Source organism: Exophiala spinifera (genome assembly GCF_000836115.1).
Source record: "Exophiala spinifera strain CBS 89968 unplaced genomic scaffold supercont1.9, whole genome shotgun sequence".
NCBI classification, from domain to species: Eukaryota; Fungi; Ascomycota; class Eurotiomycetes; order Chaetothyriales; family Herpotrichiellaceae; genus Exophiala; species Exophiala spinifera.
The window spans coordinates 1,526,158-1,545,014 of record NW_015622521.1 but is presented as its reverse complement, the minus strand read 5'-3'; the positions used below and the strand labels follow the sequence as shown (position 1 = coordinate 1,545,014).

The 18,857-nt window shown below is 53.6% G+C and overlaps 4 protein-coding genes across 4 annotated transcripts; 1 reads left to right on the top strand and 3 right to left on the bottom strand.

Moving 5' to 3' along the window:
• Positions 1-25: 25 nt before the first annotated feature.
• On the bottom strand, positions 26-397 carry PV08_11586 (uncharacterized protein; the record flags this gene model as incomplete). The annotated part of the gene is made up of 1 exon (XM_016385894.1): positions 26-397. The coding sequence occupies one exon, from the start codon at positions 395-397 to the stop codon at positions 26-28; it is 372 nt and encodes a 123-aa protein (XP_016230838.1).
• Positions 398-7,432: 7,035 nt separating this feature from the next.
• On the bottom strand, positions 7,433-8,749 carry PV08_11585 (uncharacterized protein; the record flags this gene model as incomplete). Its single annotated transcript, XM_016385893.1, has 2 exons — positions 7,433-8,103; positions 8,161-8,749. The coding sequence occupies 2 exons, from the start codon at positions 8,747-8,749 to the stop codon at positions 7,433-7,435; spliced, it is 1,260 nt and encodes a 419-aa protein (XP_016230837.1).
• Positions 8,750-14,139: 5,390 nt separating this feature from the next.
• Positions 14,140-15,660, top strand: PV08_11584 (uncharacterized protein; the record flags this gene model as incomplete). The annotated part of the gene is made up of 1 exon (XM_016385892.1): positions 14,140-15,660. One exon carries the CDS (start codon positions 14,140-14,142, stop codon positions 15,658-15,660), a length of 1,521 nt encoding a protein of 506 aa, XP_016230836.1.
• Positions 15,661-16,904: 1,244 nt separating this feature from the next.
• Positions 16,905-18,041, bottom strand: PV08_11583 (uncharacterized protein; the record flags this gene model as incomplete). The annotated part of the gene is made up of 2 exons (XM_016385891.1): positions 16,905-17,617; positions 17,717-18,041. The coding sequence occupies 2 exons, from the start codon at positions 18,039-18,041 to the stop codon at positions 16,905-16,907; spliced, it is 1,038 nt and encodes a 345-aa protein (XP_016230835.1).
• Between the last annotated feature and the right edge of the window lie 816 nt (positions 18,042-18,857).

Here is an 18,857-nt window from a genome sequence, read left to right as displayed (position 1 = left end):
GATGCGAGTGGTACCGAAGTCCGCTTTAGAACAAACAATCCAAGCAACAACAACATGCCAATCCAGCCAACAGACCGGCGCAAATACCACCGGCGCCGCTGCCCCTGTCGCGCTCATACACTACGTTGGGCTGTTGTTGGTATCCGTAGCCGTAGCCATATCCCGGTCCGCCCTGAGGCGGTCCTCCGCCGTATCCACGTTGGTCACCATATGCGTTGCCATAGTTGGGGCCAGGCCCTTGTTGTCCGTAATAGCCCTGTTGCTGCTGTTGAGGTCCGCCGTATTGATCTTGGCCGTAGACCATGCCACCCGGTGGAGGAGACTGGAAGCCTTGACCTTGGCCTTGTCCGTAAGACGGCGCAGGATATGAAGGTGGAGGGTATTTTGGGTCGGCCATTGTTATTGTTTCGCGTGGCTTTAAAGAATCTTTTCCGTTCAAAGAGTACTTCGTGCACCCGTGCAGGGGACAGGAGACAAAGCCGTCCTTGGTCGCAGAGACTTGAGGCTGTTGTTGGTCGATCGGAGATCCACTCGAAGATGTCACGTCTCTAGACTCGGCCAGGTTGTAGATTCGAGAGGGGACGAAACGTGGACGAGCTCGTGAGCCCTAAGCGGTGTTCAAGCAGCCCTCGAATGTCACTCGAGAACAAGCACGGATTCCGTCCCAGAGTGCAGAGGATCTCGAAAACAAGGCCTTTCAACGGGTCTCACGGGGGGCAATAAGACGGAATCTGCAGGGGAAATAGAGATCCAAACCTTTTTGGACTGCGGAATGTTCTATACTCTTACATGCCGTGAGGGAGTGAAGAGTGACTTCCAGCGTTTGGGGCTCCGTGCGACGCGTAATGGTCCATCTTGGAAGCCTTGGTTGCGAAAAAAATGCTTGGAGCGGGAATCTCGACTTGGCGACTCTCGCAAGCTTCAAAGTCGATGGCAATTCTAAAAATGGTCGAGGGTATGCGTACGAGAGGGTTGCAATTGCGATATTGTCACGGTACCAGCGACCCGGAGTGCTTGAGCCATTATTACCGGTGCTTTGAACTCTGTATGTGAAGAACTTTGGGGGTCCTAAAAACAACCAACTCCAGCATACGGAGTCTTCGTACCTCGTATGAGGCTGAGTGATCCACACAGTATCTCTTACTGCGTTAATCTACAATAGAGCATGAGAAGCGAGAAGCGAAGCTTAGCCGAAGGGCTCATTCAATGTAGACGTGGCGCTGATGACACGGTTTCAATTGTGGCTTTCACAATATGAAGTTGTCTGTGAGCGTGGCTGAGCTGGGTCTCGCTGGGACAACACACACGCACCCACCTGAGATCCAACTACCTCGCTAATCGCTCGACCTGCTCTAATACTACAATACAATACGAGTCATCATCCGAGTGTGTGTGTTGTTGGCCCGAGCACAGGTTACAGCTTCGAGCGGCTCAGGGCAAAATGTCACAGCATCAAGACAACAGCACCATGCAGCGCGTTGACCACATACCGGCACTTGTCTTCACCCTAGAACGGTCGCTCTGCAGCTGACATGTTCCCTTTGATCCTCACACACGGCCTCTCTCACAGACCGCTTGGTGTCTCTTCCACTAGATTTGACCATGCAGATCCCCCTTATACTTGTCCACTACCGGATCTCGGGTGGCCAGGAGACGAGCACCTCTCACCAGAAATTTCTCATTGACATACATTGGGGCAAGGACAAAAGACTCACGCATTGACCCGTTCAAGGAGTCAAAGTACCTTTCCCCTGTTATTTTATTGTTATTATCATCATTGAAGAACAGGATGAGCTGGGAAACCATGGCACTAGTGGCATGCTATTGCCCTCAACATACAATAAACATCCCCGTGCCTTATCCGGAACGCAGCACAGGAACATCAGTGGCCCTCGCTCATCGTCCCAAACAAAATATATTGGGATACGACAAGATCAACCAACAAGGCACGAGGCGTGGCGGAGGAAACTACCTTGCAACGCATCCTGGTCTCATGGTGAGTGAGTCACCATAGGGGGATGAATCTCATCCACAGGTCTGTGCCTCACACTGCTGCCTCCGTGGACTGGCGTGAAGCAAGGACACAGTTCTTGACGGATCCTGGTGATCCATCACAGATTTTGACACCACGCCCTAGACCGTGCCCGTGGAATTTCTCAGGGTAACCTGTCAACGAGCACGGGACCGTTTGGTGCTCCTGCTTCTGTCCATGAACCTTGTGTCTTCTGATTTCTGGGATGTGACACGCTGGCCTCTCTATTGTAACTTGGTGTCGATGCATCCAGCGAGGGGAACTCGTAGGGGGTTACCACCCTCACACCGTGACCTTTTTGTTCTCTGATATCCCAATCACGTGATAAAACTACTCTATTTTCACGTGATTTCAAGTCACGTGATGAACAACGCTCTCTCCGTTCAAAGTGCAAAACCGCTTACCACGCTACCAAAATCGTGGATTATACATCCATCTATTGAGACTACCGCACAGTATATTCTATCTCCATATGATCACTTCTGGCTACTACCGGAACAAACTCCCAGGCTAAAAGTCTCGTTTGATGCGACATAATTGGGTCTTACGAATACAGACTGCCGTGGGCTCTTGACGCAGTCCAATGACCTTGTGGAAGGCATTGCCCGCCTGCGTACGTGTCTTTTGACTTGGATGACAACTTCTGTTCTCACTCGTCAGGGTGCGAGTTCTGGTTCTTGCGGCATTTTTGCCATATGCCGCTTGGCTGCCACAGAAGCTGTTTTGACAGGGCAAGGGACAGAAAACGTGCCTCAAGCTGCCCGTACACGTCTGTACTGCACCGCGTAGGTAAGCAGCCGGTCCAAGTAAAAATACTCGTAATCTATTCCCCGAAGGAAAAGGAAGTCAAAGTACGAGTACGAGAGACACACACACCACACCACCTTTGTCCAGCAAACCAGAACTAGTTGACCAGGAGCCGGCTAGTCACAACCACAAAAAAAGTATGGCCCCGAAAAAGTGAGCTTCGGATACCAGAACCGGAAGCACAGCCGAAAGGCCTCTGCAGAGAGAAGTCTAAGCTCGGAGAATTTAAATTCTCATGGAGGGAGACCAAAAAAAGCACGCCGGGACGCGCTGGGCTAGCCTTGTTGATGCACCATACACACACCCTTCGTCGCACGGAATACGAGGAAAGGTGTGAAGAGGTGACTAGGTGACTTGTTGGTCGGTTGGTTAGTCAGGGTAATGGTGAATTGACTTTTTTTGACTTCGGTGCATCCTAGACCGCCTGTCTGGCTGCCTAGACTCATCCTATACGAAGAGAAGAGGAACAGGACAAGGACACACCCCTACAGGACTCGCTGGCACAACACGACGGGTGAGAAAGCAGAGGAACTTTCACACCTCGTATTGTGTGTGTTGCATGACTGGGACACCTGTCGTGGCAACGTTTGTCATTGGGTCGACGGCCTGCAGTCATGACTCGTCTGCATCCCATTCACGCCGCCATGCACACGCCGACGTCCCCGACCCATGCAGAACCCCCTCGCTTAACGGTACTTGTACGATAAGGAGTGAGAATGATATTGGATGGATGACGACTTCCTGGTCATTGGGGCTGTGGTCAGTCAATTGGTGGCCAAGTCCAGCGCCTCTTGGGGCGGGCAGGGAGAGGGAGGCGGAAAGGATTGCCCTCCTTCCCGAACTACTAATGACTACTACATCACCTCGTATCCTGTTGGGTCTGGACTTTCGTGATGTGCAAGCGATCAGGGGGGAGAAGAAAAACAGGTTCGATCGCGTGGGCTTCTGGGAGGAAGACAAGGTTGTTTCTTGTTGTCGGGGGTCCTTTTTTGTTTTCCACCGAACATGTCAGAGTAGCCAAAACGGTGTGGGAAAAAAAACCAAAGTGAAGTGCTTGATCAATACAACGTCTCCGCGGTTATTGTACTCCTCGGTAGGTACTACTCGTACTGGTGTGCAGTTCAACCACCTACAATCTACAATCTATCTCCTGGCACACCGATATTCAATGAGAGTACGACTACGAGTATCGCAGTCCCCTGTCATCGACAAGACGGATACCTTATTCTCGTTGCTGTACTCGTCCCCTTGTAACCCGCACTGAGAGTGATTTTCACAAAATGTAGTCGTCAGCAGGGTCCAGGTTGAAGGGTTGAAGGGTTGAAGACGGGAGTTTTGACAGTACATTCATCATCATCACCATCATCATCAGACTCGCCTAGTGTTTTCTTTCGAGACACGATCATCAGTCTCAATGGCCTATTCTGTCTTGTCTGGCGCGGGCTGGCAGGCTGACGATCGCATGAGTACGATGGGGTAGGGTTGTCTGTCTGCGTGCGTGTGCGCGTGCGTGGTTCGTCCCCATGTGTTTTGATAGTTTGGCCTACCTTTCAGCGGGACCCATCATGTACGGAGAATTCTTCTATGCCGGCAACACTGTTGAGTTCATTGAAGTCTGAATCTGTGACACCATCTCGCATACACCACACCCTCGGCATTATCGGATTGAGCGACTGGAGGAGACGGACGGGACACGGGCGAGAGAGAAGACAGAGGGGGAGGGGGAGGAGGAGGGGAGGCAGGAGGGGTTCCCTTCTCACACTCACACTCACACACACTCACACTCACACTCACACTCACACTCACACTCACACTCGTATCGAACATCATCATCATCGATAGAGTGTTGTGCAGTGGCGTAGTTATTTTCGCGGGCCTTACCTCTCAAGGGTGTTGTCACCAATTGTTGTACAAACGTACTGCCGTGCTGCGGCTGCTTCAAGTCTGCAGCTTGCCAGTGCGGCATTATCGTGTCTGGCGAATGAAAAATGGTTTGCCATCGTGATAATGTGGCCGGCCCGCGAGCATGGTCAGAGGGGATAGATAGGCTTAGGCAGTTTTGTTTTCCGCTCTCTGTCTCTCTCTCTCGCGTGCGTGCATGTTGCATGTCGCATGTCGAACAGGGATCAAGGTAGGGCGAAAAGGAAGTCCAGCGGTCCAGAACGGACAGACAGCCCTGAGGTGTGTCACTTTGCCCCCCCTCGTGGGCGCTCATCTTTTCCATTGGGGGTCTGGAGACAAGGAGTCTCTGGCCTCCACTGCAACTTTTGCAGTGCCCGAGGAAAATCTTGTGCGAGTAGTGAGCGACGATCGGTACCACTACTTCACACTATAACGTCCTTCTGCCGTGACTTCCAGAGTTAATCGGCGTTTCGTACGGAGTACAGTACGGGAGTAGAAAATGTTCTTGCGGGCAAAACCACCTTTTGCATAAGCCTCCCGTCAATAGAACGTTGGAGGGCGAAGGAACGTCAGAGGAAGGGAACTTCCTACGAGTATGATTCGATACTGTGGTAAAAAGGTGATATCCACAGTTGCTAAGGAACAGAAGTCTCCGAGGTAGTCGTGCTTGGGGGAGGGGTATGAACCCCCCTGTTCATCGTAGCGATCCTCCGAAATCGAAATGAATGGATGGATGGGTTTGGGACAGGGGCGGGGCTCTCTCTCTCTCACACACTATCTCTCTCCTCTCTGGGCGCATGACACTGGGTTGTTGTCTTGCAGCCGAAGGAACCTTCTCCCTTGGAAACCTCGGGAACTTGACTACAACTAGTGGTCGTAACTACAGTACTCTGTATTCGTGCAGTGATTGTAGCCTGTAGGAGTTCCTAAAGTAACGGATAGTCAGCCGCCACAGCTTATTACAAACAAGAGCATGGCGAATAGACTTCTTCAGGTCGAAATACGAGTAGATAACTACGAAGATTGACCAGGAAAAGCAAAGTAGAGTTTCCAGCGTGTGGATACCCCGTCACTTGCAAATCACAATCGACCGCGCCTAGGCGAGCTGTACAGTGGTTTTAGTCGCTAACGTGGGATATGGAGGGAAAGGCTTCTTTGAGGATAAGTCGTGAGTCGTCGCAGACATCAATTACACGTCTCTATCGAACTCCGTGCATGCAGTAGCGTTGTACCCAAAGGCCAAGTTTTGACCTGTTAAGACTTGTCATCAAGCCAACGAACGGCACGGCCTGGATATGCACAGTAGCCCCGTCCCCCCCCCCCCCCCCCCCCCCCCCCCCCCCCCCCCCCTGCTGTAACGAGGACAAGAGTTTTAGCCCGAGCTCTCATCCGCAAGCTGCAGCTACTCCTGTAGGAGAGAGAAAGAGAAAAAGAGGAAAGTAAGGCAGCCAATATAATGCAAGTCATGATCCATCCGCCCAGTGGGCTGACGCTGGGACGCATATGCGCTGTCAAAAAGACCATAGGGAGTTAGGCATGGCTGGCTTCGTCGAGACTCGCCCAATCACCAGAGATGATTTTGCCTCCGTCCATGCTCCAGAGATACCGTCCAGTGGGCCGCTGAGCCAGTCGGAGACGCAGAGGCCAAGCAGGGGGAAAGTCAAACAGCAAAGAAAATAGTAAACCCAACAAGAGGGAGGCTTGCATTAGCTTCCTGTAACTGCGGACGGGCATCCAGGTGCTACTCCTAGTAGACTTCGGGGGCGCGAACAGCATCCGCTGGGAACCAGAAACAGAGTGTGGCAAAGACAGCAGATCCCCCTCCCCCTCGTCTTCCCGCCCCTCGCCCCCGTCCCAGGCCAAAGAACGATCTTGGGTGCCCATTGAGATCGAAGATCAGACCGAGTGAAGTTGCCACCATGACATCGGCGTGCCAGCGTGTCGTTGCTCGTCGTGAGGACGACGAATTTGGTGCTTGATTCCTATTCAGAGGGATTCGTCCATGACCTAGATTCTTCTTTGGTCTCTTCTCAAATTCATCTATCTACAGAGAACTGACAATCCAACCACGCACAACACAGAGAACCATGTGCACGTCCATGAGAGCTCCGAGTCAGTTGCTGCTCGGCTCGAGAGCTACAAAGACACCATCCACCGTTGGTCATACATACAATCTAAGTTGTCTGGTAACACCAGTGTAGACACGGTGAGGGAAGAAAAAATCGACAACATCCTCACCATTCCCATGTCACCTCTCGCCAGCACTTGGTTTGAGGGACAATTCAATCAACAAAGCGATCCCACCCTTTTTGCGCCGTTTTCTGCATCCTCCCCCTTTTGGTCCGTCTTTCAATAATCCTAAATCTGCAGAACGCTTGACGACGATTCCGACACTCGTCCAACACGAAAACAATTGATCCATCCATCGTCTAGATGAGACTCGCAAACAACATCTTCCCCCATTGGGTCAAGTAGAACAAGAAATTTTGGCCAGAGTGTTTTTCTTTTTCCCGGTTTCAAAAAAGGATCCAGATAAAATTTCCAGTCATGTAGTAGATCAAAAGTCGTAAACCGCCTGGGTATCCACAACAAAAAAAGTTTGGGCAAAAATAACTCCGATCGATCGTAAATGCCGTGAAACGTCGTCAAGAGAGCATCAACTGGGTCGCTGCTGAACGTATTTTGTATTAATTAATAAGTGGCGACTGACGGGCCGTAACCAGGTGGAGAATAAGGATGATAGGTAGTTGGCTTTTCGTCGTCGTTCAACGGGATAACATTGCCGTAGAAATTGAAAACCGGAGCCGGTTGCAAATGTAGGCCAGCCTCGTTGAAAACGGTTTCAGATTCGTACCCGGAATCCGTGGAAACAGAAGAACAAGATGAGCCTGACTTGGAGGTCGGGCCAAAAAGTGACCACTCCGAGGGTTGCGTGTGGAACGGTGCTGGAGGAGAAGGCGATGCAGGTGGTGACGGTGGCAGGGCCAGGTTGGCACAATCCATGGAGTCCACATAAGCATATGGGGATGCAGGAGGTGACGGAGGTAGAGTGTTGTAGGAGTTAATGGTCAACCTCGGACAATTGATGATCAACTCCCGGAGTTCCTGGAGACTAATCCTCTTGTGTGGATCACACTCGAAGATGCGGCGCAAGATCATGTTGAGTTCAACAGAAATGGGCAAGATCGAGCTCAAGAAGTGCGGATCCTGGAGGAATGCTCTGAACGTGGAATCCTCGGGAGAGGCCTTTTTCCATGGGTTGCGACCACAGGTCAAGTTCACCAGGATAACACCAAGGCTCCATACATCATTGGGCGCGGCAGCGTAGCGAGCATATGGCCTTGATGGAGCTTGTTGACATTCTGCCGACAACGTTAGCACTCGAGTCTTATGACAAACGTGACTGGAAGAACGCTTACCTGGCGACATGTAGAAGGTAGACCCGCAGCCAAAGTCGGATGTGACTGCGTCGGTGGTGGCAAGTCCAAAATCGGCCAACTTGACGGTGCTTCCATTGTTGGTAACCAGGATGTTCTCGGGTTTCAGATCGCGATGGTAGATCCCAACGGAATGGCAGTACTGGACGGCATCCAAAACTTGCAAGAACGTATGCTTGACCAGTTGGTCATCGCCCACGAAATGGCCATGTTCAGTGATGTTCGAGAAGAGGTCGCCTTCAGGGCAGAATTCAATCACGACAAAGGTGCAGTCCGGGCTATCCAAGATGCGCAACAGCGAAACAACATTGGGGTGCTGGCTCGCTCGGTGGTGCAGAGCAATCTCTCGTCGTTGGAAACGCCGCTGTCTGGCATCCAATCCGGATTTGGGAAGAGCCTTCACCGCATAGGGGACATTGGTCAAGATGTCGACGGCACGGTAGACCACTCCATAGGCGCCCACTCCAAGGACGGAGACAAGTTCCAATCGGCCAGCAAGTACACACCCCAGTCTGTCCTCTGGCGCACAAGAGGTTGTGAGTTCGGGGGACGACGGTGGTGTCGGGAGCATTATTGGGAGAACCCAAAAGTACTTAGTACTTGCTTTAGGAAAAGGAGTAGTCGTTAAAGACCAAGAAAGACAACAGCCGGCTCAGAACATGGGTCCAAAGGAAAGTACTCCCGGATGTTATGTGGTTGGAGATAAGAATTAGGAAAGATATGGCCTTTGGATTCCTTCCGGGTATATCCAGACGGATGTCCGAAGATGATTGTAGGATAGGTGTCGAGTTATGTTGATGAGAGCAAAGGAGGGACTCGAGAGTGAATGCGAAGGATAGATATAACAGTAAGATGTGAGACAAAGGAAGAGGTATGTCAGTGGAGAGAGAAGGTTGGTGTTTGGCGATGCCAGTTGTGATATTGAGGAGGTTCTTGTAAGGTATAGAGGCAATATAATGTCCTTTTAGGTATGACGGTCGATGGAGACGTCCCAAACCAAGGAACAAGGACGGCAAGCGTCGACGCACGGACATCCCAAGGCCCACCCATGGCACCCATGTCAGTGGGGCAGAACGCTGTCAGAAGCTGGTTAGAGAGATGCTGCGAATAGAACGCCAGAAAAGCAAAGATCCGCTCCAGTGCATCAAAGTTCGCAAACCCTGGCTGTGGTCTGACGCTGGATGACGAGTCGGCCACCAACGGTTTCGATTTGAAGTGGGCCACCCACTGCACGGCGAGGCGGGCACGGCCTGGCAGGAGAGACTGGTGGGTTGCATGCCTTCCTGACACCAAGGACACAAACAAGGGCAGGATGAACGGATCACCCTGTGGCTGGGCGCAATTCTCATCACTACAGATCAGCGTTCCTTGCGAAACCGAACGCCAGCGCTACCCGTCGACCAGTCGCCGACGAGATCACGAGCCGAGAAGGGCCTCTAGCGGATCCATCACTTCTGACACCGAAGTAAAATGTAGAACACGCTTTGCACCGGATGAGCCCTGGAAATTCGAGATGGCCAGGATCCTTGAACATTGGGAAGAAGAGTACTGTAGTGTATAGGCCCTGCAGGTCTGGAGTAGTTGGCTGGTGATGCCGCCGCCGCCTCGCTGTTACTCAATTCGCCAGCTCTCTTCGGCTATGTCCTTGTTCGAGAGCTGGCGCCAAATGGCTCTGTGCAGGCGAAATCTCCTCTCTTACGCCACCGGTCACAGGCAGGAACCCCAAGCCGTCTGTTGTGTCCCTGTGAAGCCCGTGGTCCCAAATATCCATCTCAGACTATGGGCGAGTGTGCGGGTGCACGGCCACAACTATTGGCGATTGCGACCCTCAGCACAGACGGCACCGAACATGCCTGATGAGACGCGCACGTTGATCGACTGTCAAGTCTGTCGGGCAGTGTTACCAGCGGCGAACCTGCTCAGGGCAAGCCTGCATTGCTTTTGCGCCTAGGCGCCTTGCTCCTGCCAGGTGTGTAATCCTGGTCCCGGCAAGGCAGGCTGCCGTTGCCATTCGTTCGTGTTTCAGGAAAGCTTGTGGTTAGGCGGCCAGGTGACTAGACAGCATGGCAACAGACAGGGTTGTCCAGCATTTCAGTCTGAGAAGTACGCAGACGCGCTGAGGCACTAATCTTGATCTGACGATTGGATTCTGCGCGCTGGAATCCCTCGCTCCAATTAGACTGTGTGCCCCAATCAGAGGCATTGTGTCACAGCCCCCTTCGCCGTGCGAGAGGTGTGGTCGTTGGGTCGAAGCCTGCCAGCTGTCCGTCCATGCCCATCCTCCCTGCATACTCATGTTTCTGCCCAAAAGATCGTGCTCAGAATTGCAGATTGAACCGTCGACGTTGGTCTTCCGCCCGTTCCCTCGTACGCCCCCCAATACCCATGCAACAAGGCTCCCTCCTCATTATGGAGACATCTATCTTTGACGAAGGCCACGGCGTGGTCAGCGCTACTATGCAGGTGTGCTTCAGGGAGAACAAGCCCTCAGTTCTTGTAGCCTCAGTTGGAGCACCCTTGCACGATGGCGAGCAGAACTGACTTTGGAGAATACGATTCCTCAGCCACCGAGTGTGAAGGGGGCGAGGCGACTCTCCCATGGATCAGGCGTACAGGCTGCATCACTTTAGCACCCTGCCCCTTTGCAGTAGCCTGGAGTGCTGTAGAGAGTAGTGGTGTGCCTTTCTGCTCGTCCACCCAAATTTGCCTCTCAGGCTCAGCATTAGGGTCGCGCGGTGCCAGCCTCGGCGGAAGTGTCGGCTACCGGTTCTGGTGTGGCTTGCAAAATTATTGCCTCTGGCACAACATTGATTCGCCACAGACACTGGGCAGCAAACGGGCCGTCCTGTTTCAGCGGCGGCCCATGACTTGAGATGCTTGACTACAAACGATCCGCAACACAAATTGGATGTTGCCCACCTTCGTGTTACAATACGCATGTGACCCCGCTCTCTCTCGTGGCTCCATGCAAAATCGAAGTTGAGGAGCAGTTTCGATGGCCAATAAGCACAGATAGTGCATTGGATAGCGCAAACACCACGAGCCTTGCCGAGATTGATAAAGCTCAGTAGTTTCTGAGCTACTGGAAACTCAGAAAGCGATGAGCGTGTCTCAGAGTGTGCCGTCGCTGATCGTGGATCCCGGCTTCAATTTGTCTCGCATGGGATTTTGGGTCTCTCGCTATCCTGGGACTCATGATCCCTGACCAGCCATCGGGCAGCCGCCAAGATCCACGGGGTTTTGTGATCCATGATGACAGGGGTTGCATCGCCTTGCAAGTTTAGTCGAGCTCCTCGCCTCGACGTGTCACAAGATTACGTAGGAGATACCCCCTGTACGAGGATTTGCCTTCTCAGTGGAAAGCTGACCCTCACTTGTCAACTTCAAGCCACGTTGCCTGACGAGTCACTGTTGAGCAGGGCGAGCCAAGGGCCCATCGAGCCCGGTCTTGACATTACTCGACGCGCCGGATAAGCAGGCTGGTCGAACAGAGAGACGATCACGAGGCGGTTAGCGCCGTGCCTGTTTGATGTTAGTCTGTGAATCTGGCCACGATGATCTGCAGGTCAAAATTTGCCTCTGAATCTGAAGCGAGACAAGTGAGCGTTTGCCATCGGCAAGCGGGTGACAAGCGGTGTGTGATGGTTTTGCTCAGAATCGAGTGTTACGAGGAGATTCTGCCGCCGAGGCCCAGCACTTCACCGTAGCCGCTTGCCTTAGACTTCCTGAATGCTTCACACTACATGTCCTTGCGGAGTATCGTTTCGCCGCGTAGATCCTCAGTCATTCCGTCTGTAGTGCACGTGTGTCCAGCTCACGTGTCTGCACATGGCTTCCCACGACCTCATACACCAGGTCAAAGGCTCCATGGCCATTCTTCAACCAGAAAAGTATGTTGCAAAGTTTGAAGGTTCCCAGCGAAACAGCGACCGGTGCACGGCGATGTCCATGGTGCCAGCTCAGGCAATCCTTGACGGTGTGGTTCTCACCGAGCCATTGTGAGAATCAATCATGAGACTGCCGTGTCGGTTGTTCAGCATATCCCGGTGCTGATACTCGTCACTACAATTCCCGCATTCCAGCGATCTTGAAGTCCACTTGAATCTTCCCAGCATGCGACCGCCCGTTGCGCAGTGTTCCGCATCCTGCTCGGAACGATAACCATCACAAGGGTTCCGTTCGGTAACGTCCTGCTACCGGCAGCTGCTTCGGGACAATCATCCATGTTTACCCCCTGGTCTCAGCACAACTGTTGGGAAGTCGCGACTTCTGCAAGTTTCGGGGTTCGCTTGGCAGCCTCTAATGGAAACTCACCGGTGTCCCTTCTATGCCATCCTGATCGAGGCCCAACTCGGGGCTCGCCACGGCCTGCCCAGATTTCATCTGGCGGAAAACCCGCCGCTCTGTTACAGGTTTCCACAAGCTCGCGTTATGAAGTGATACCATAACGGTTGTGTGAGGTGTCTTCTGACGTCTTGAGTTTGAGCATCGGCGTGGAGCGGAGCAGGGGACAGGGCTGTCTCCGAAGCTTTCTCGCGCGCTCACGTGATATTCTTTTGGCGATTGTCCCTTAGCCCTAACTACGACGTGGCCTTCTACGGAAGAGAATGTCGCTATGCCATCGATGTGCGCCAGTGTGAGTGTCGATGACTTTTACACCGGCACAATACAACGTGCTCCAGGAGTGGTGCACGCGCTGGAAGGCTTCTAGAAGGTCTCAAGAAACCCGTCTACATCCCGATCGAGGTTGCGCGGACTACTGGATGACCATGACCGGTGTTCGGTGATCAAACGCGAAGGAGCCGGCTCACTTCTGCGTCCACCACTCCCATGCCATATCAGAACATCCGAGACCGACTGACCCTGCTACTCTCTTTTACCCCCAACGTTAGCCATAGGCGAGACTACGCTACGGTATGGCCTGGATCTTACCTTTGTTACAGGCGTCTTGATTCGGCGGGAGATTCCCTGCGACCAATACGTGTAACACTCCCGCTGAGCAATTTCCGTCACGATGAAGATTCAAATATCAACCGCTATGCTCAAATTGTGTATCGGTCGAGGGATTAAATCATTCAAGCCTCATACTCTTGGAAGATGCTGGCCACCAGCTTTCTGGTTCATAGTCTGGTGGCGACCGAGCGATTTGTCCAGACTACGGCTTCAATCTATACCCTACTTCTTTTGCACTCTGAGACCTTGCTCTTGTACGTACCCAGCCTCGCAGACCAGCTGAAATGAAGAAAAGTGTTACCGGTCCCCAGCTCGAGCTGATCTCAGACGAGCTGCAATGGCGACTCCTATCTAGCAATTTGTTCGTTACAGTCTGATCTCTCCTCCCAATCGTTGTAATATACATCATCAAGTTATCCTACCTGTAGGAATCGTCCGTATTCGGCGCTCAATGATCCAATCAGATAGCATGCCGATTCATCCATCTCCTTCCTTTAATGGTTAATTCGACGCTGATCTTATTGCAGATTATCCGATCGGCCTCCAGCTCAACTATCACTCTCTCGATGATTATGCCGTCAAGCCGCTCCCCAGCCTCCTCAAGTCCACCGCTAGTCTGCCGGACGTCCTGGCTGTATCGCCGAGCTATATCGAACATTTTCGACATGTGTTTGTCGTAAATGAAAGCTCAGTTCTGAAGATGTTGTGGACGAGCGAGACTCGATATTATCTCGCTTGAAGAAAGGCAAACAGATTTAATGCGCCAAAGCCATTGAATCCTCTACATCTGTGCAGCTGCTATTGTCGCGTCAGCGCAGTTTCAATACACTCGTTTTATCACTGTTGTACCCGCCCCAGGCGATCACAAGTGACCAAGTGGTGCTAAGCCAGGACGGAACTGGAGAATTGAGACACGCTCACATTCCCACAGCAATACAACTTTACACAGTGTCACACCTCAAAGTCACGTCCATTTACGGAGTCTTTGGTCACATATCATCAGCCACAATGACTCGACGACAGGTCACACTTCAACCCAATTCTTCCTCCTCGTCCACGTCCAGCACCACATGCGCCGGCGCTTCCACAGATAGTAGAAACGCCTCATACTCTCCTTTCACAGAAGATCATGCCTCCCCAACTCCGTTGGCCATGCGGACCACAATCCCACCACAGCCCTCAGACAAGTCCAGGGTCCAGCTAATCAGCACATCCGTCCTCATCCCGGGGCGTGGAAAGCCCCGACATGACATGACAGTCGTGGTCCGCGACGCCCTCATCCACGCCATCCACCCAACAAGCGCTCTCCCAGCGTTTCTCCAGCACCACTCCCTCCCAGCGACGCACGTGCCCGTCCTACTGCCGGGCCTCTGGGACTGCCACACGCACTTCCTGGGAACCAAATCCCTGAACCTTTCGGAGGTCGTTTCGACCCATGCAGCCGTGGCGGGAGCGCGTCTCGCCCGCAACGCTCGCGACATCCTCCTGTCGGGCTTCACCTCGGTCCGCGACCTGGGCGGCTACGCGATCGAGCTGTCGAAAGCCATCTCCGAGTCCTCGCTCCCCGGACCCAACATCTACTCGGCCGCGTCGGCCATCTCCCAAACGTCGGGCCACGGCGACCTCTTCGACCTCCCGGTGGACGTGGCGCATTCGCGGCTCTCGACGACGTGTCCGAACGCAGGGTCGTACCCGCTGTTGCTCGCCGACGGGGCCGACGCATGCCGCATGGCGGTGCGGCTCGTGACGCGGCGAGGGGCCAAGTGCGTCAAGGTGTTCGCGTCCGGCGGCGTGCTCAGCATCCTCGACGACCCGCTGCACGCGCAGTACAGCGCCGGCGAGCTCGAGGCGATCGTCGACGAAGCCGCGCGCGCGGGCCTCGCGGTCGCGGCCCACTGCCACGGCAAGGCGGGCATCCTCGCCGCGCTCCGCGCGGGCTGCCACACGATCGAACACGGCACGTACCTCGACGCCGAGTGCGTGGAGGTCATGCTCGCCAAGGGCGCCGTGCTCGTGCCCACGCGCACCGTCGTCAAGGTCGGGGTCGACCACCCGGAGCTCATGTCGCCCGAGAGCTACGTCAAGATGCTCGAGACGGCCAAATACCACCGCGCCGCCTACAGGCTCGCGGTCCGCTCGGGCGTCAAGATCGCCCTGGGCACCGACCTGGGCATCTCGGTCCCCGTCGACAACCCTCTCGCCCTGGGCCGGAGCGGCGGCGAACTCAGCTACGCCGTGACCGACGGCGGCATGACCCCCCTGCAGGCCATCGAGGCCGCCACGGCAATGGGTCCCGAAACGCTAGGTCATCTCGGAGCCGCGCCCAAGAGCGGACAGATTCGAGAAGGCTACGACGCGGATTTGATTGCCTTGTGCGCGAATCCTCTCGACGACATTGCTGGTGACGGTGGTGGTGGTGGTGGTGGTGGAGGAGGAGGAGGAGGAGGAGGAGGAGGGATGGAGCTGTTCAAGGATCCACAGAATGTGACGCACGTGTGGAAGGGCGGCGTGTGTTATAAGAGCCCATGAGTTCCTGAGACCCGGACTCCCTGGAGATACGGATCATGATACTAGGCAGATATATTTTAGAAAGCACGTCAGTCAGGTTGAGTAGGGTAAGGTAAAGGCACGGACGGCATGGCAAGTATAAGGATGCGCCTCAGTTCATCGAGGACAAATCTACATGTCGTGAGAGCTACCTGTAGATAGATAGGTAGCTACACAACAAAGCACACTTCAACGTCTCGTGATACATCACGTTGCCAGAACGGGCGTATAATATTTACCATTTACTGCCGTGGCGGCCACCGCGTACAATCACTTTGCGACAGATGTATCCATCTAGTCGGTGTCTGTTCATTCTTTTCTCCACGGACCGAGGTACACACACACGGTGTCTTGTGATTTGTCCCTTTTCAGCGCGGTGGAGGACGCCTTGCACAACGATTTCGCGGATATGTCTGGACCGCGAATCCGACACCAGCACTCTTTCTCACTCGCGGGACAACACAACACAACAAAAGGTAGAAGAACATCACGGTGACACAAAGTGTGGTGTGGACTGCCTCGACACCGACATTTTTTCTTACAATCCTAGTCACCTCCCCTGGAATGTTCCTTTTCTTACCTACTACCTACAAACCCGTCCTCGACGTGATAGGACACCCGCACCGGGAGTGGAGGAATTCATTCACACCTCCCTCCCTCCCCCCCCCAAAACTCACTGGTTCAGTCAACATAACTGCCAAAAAGCACTCACTCCCTTTTTCAAAAGTTTGCGTCTCTTTGATCAGCTCCTAGATTTTCCTATTGCTCTTTATCCACGTCACCCATGGATGGGAACGGCCGGCCGCCGCAGTCTATCAGTTCAGATTCACCTGTCTGTCTAAGCTATAGTCTAGTAAAGTGTCGTTACAGTCATTCATTTGGTCCTCAGTTGTCATCATTGTCATTGTCGTGGGCATTAAAATCACTTCCAAAGCACCCTTGTTGTTGTTGTCATCATAGATTCACGACCACCACCACCACCACAAGAGCTCCTTTTCCTGCCTCCCCCCCTTTTGGGAATAATCGACCAGTCTAGTTAGGCCGGCACCGTCAACCAGGTCCACACCATACGGTCCACACCTTGTCAGATCAAACCATCAATGTCCTTTCCATCTTGGAGAGATTCCATTCCATTCAGTTCAAGGGTCGAAGACTTCGTCGTCGGAAGTTCTCGTATCATAGAACGGCGGCGGGGTTCACAGGCCCCGAACCTCTTTTCCTGTTTTTCACCGTGGCAATGTCCTCTCATCCTTCTTCGCGGGCCAAATCATCCACGCCACGACGATCAACATCTTCAACCCAGCAGCCGACCACAGCGCCCCCGCCATGCCGACTTGGGACTTGTACATCAACCCACCCGTCAGACCGCCAACGAACAAGGCCACAATGCACAAGAACCTCTGGCCCTGTCTCTTTTGATGGACGTTCAAAAACTCCCACAGCGACGTGCTCTTCGTCCACGAACTCCTCAGCGAGTACAAGTCGCCAGTGAAGTCAAAGTACAGCGCACTCAGCACGATGGTAGGCATGTCCAAGACGGCGAGGAGCCGCGAGAGCGTCGTCTGCCCTGCGGCCTGGAAGGAAAGGAGGGCGACGGGGCACAAGTCGAGGAAGTTGGTCAGGGTGTCGGCGTCGTTGGCGTCGTTGCTGCCGGATGAGAAGGAGCCCGGCACAAACGGCTTGTTGGAGACCAGGTCCAGCGTCACGAGGAGCGCCGGCACGGCGATGAGGACCGTCTGGATCGCGAAGGAAACAAGGAAAATGAAACGACGGCGCGAAGTCGGCTGCTCCGAAAGCCCCGTGGGGAAACGGTGGAGGGCACTGAAGAAGAGCGTGCCGAGACAGAAGGACCCAATCGCCGTGAGGGACTTGTAGTATTGTTGTTTGTGACTCGCTTTGGGTTGGCCACCGAGACCAAGAGCGGCGAAGACGGTGTTGCCTAGCGGTGATGGCGGTGAACGTTAGTAAATCGTCCGATATAGCAGTCTCACCGTCGGCGAGGGAGAGGGAGAGGGAGAGAGATTGAAAGAAAACCAACCAGTCTGCATGTTGACGAAACAATTCCACGAGTTGAAAGCGACGCTGTCGACCAAGCCCGATATGAAGAAGCACACGATGATCACGAAACTCATGTACGTGGCGTCGAGTTCATGGTATGAGTACCGATGAATCACTCCGTTCTGCCGAAACGGTCCATCGACGTGACCCATTATTGCACGCTTTTGCCTGTCGACACTCGCTGTTCGAGAGGAAGGGACCGACGATCGTGGACTGGGATAGGTGGAGGTGTTGGTAAGAGTGAGCGAAGAATCGACCCGTCCAAGCGGGCTATCAACGCCTTCGGGGAACGAAACGGTCGGCATGTTTGGTGAAGATGCAAAGTGAAGTGAGGAAAGAACGAAAGGTGAGGTGGGAAAAACCACAGCGTCAAGGGATACGAGTGAGGGCGGTGATAAAGTAAAGGTAGCACGGCTCGGCGAGATGGTTGTCTTCCTGGGTTATTCTTCTTTCCCCAACACAAGTGAAAGCACGCAAGGGCGGATTATGGCACACAGATGTGAGACTGTGGACTGTGGACTGTGGACGCCGGGCCTCATTTCTATACTTCGGAACACAGATCCTCTGCCTGCCCATGACGACGAGGCTGGAGCACTCACTTTTGATGAGACGCACCGCTGTTCAAGGGAGCACAAGCCAAGCATACGCAACGTATATCGGAGCACCCGGCTTGAATCCTCAGTGACGGTGCCACAGCATCATGGAGCTCTCCCGAGTGGGATCTGTGGTATGGGGAGGTTCAGGCATCAGTTGGTGTTGGATGGCCACTCCGTATCACACCCCTGGACCGTGACCCCTAGAGATAGGTCGATAGTCTGGCCGCACCCGGAAGAAGTGGGCGTCGTACAAGCCTTCGATCTCGAGAATCTCGGGTTTGCAGATAAGCCTTGTAAGATTGTCTCAACGATACAATAGCCCCGGGGATCTTCGTGGTCCGAACCATCGCGCGTCGGCCAAGGCCACACTTGAGCGTCCTGGGACGGACGATGGTGTGCTCCTGACCGCATTAAGAGAGTTGGACAGCAATAGACCCCGAATTGCGCAAGCCCCAAGAGCATATTATCTGCTTGAGTAGGACAAGATGGCGCAGATCTGTCTGGGCGAGGCTGGGCATGTCGATT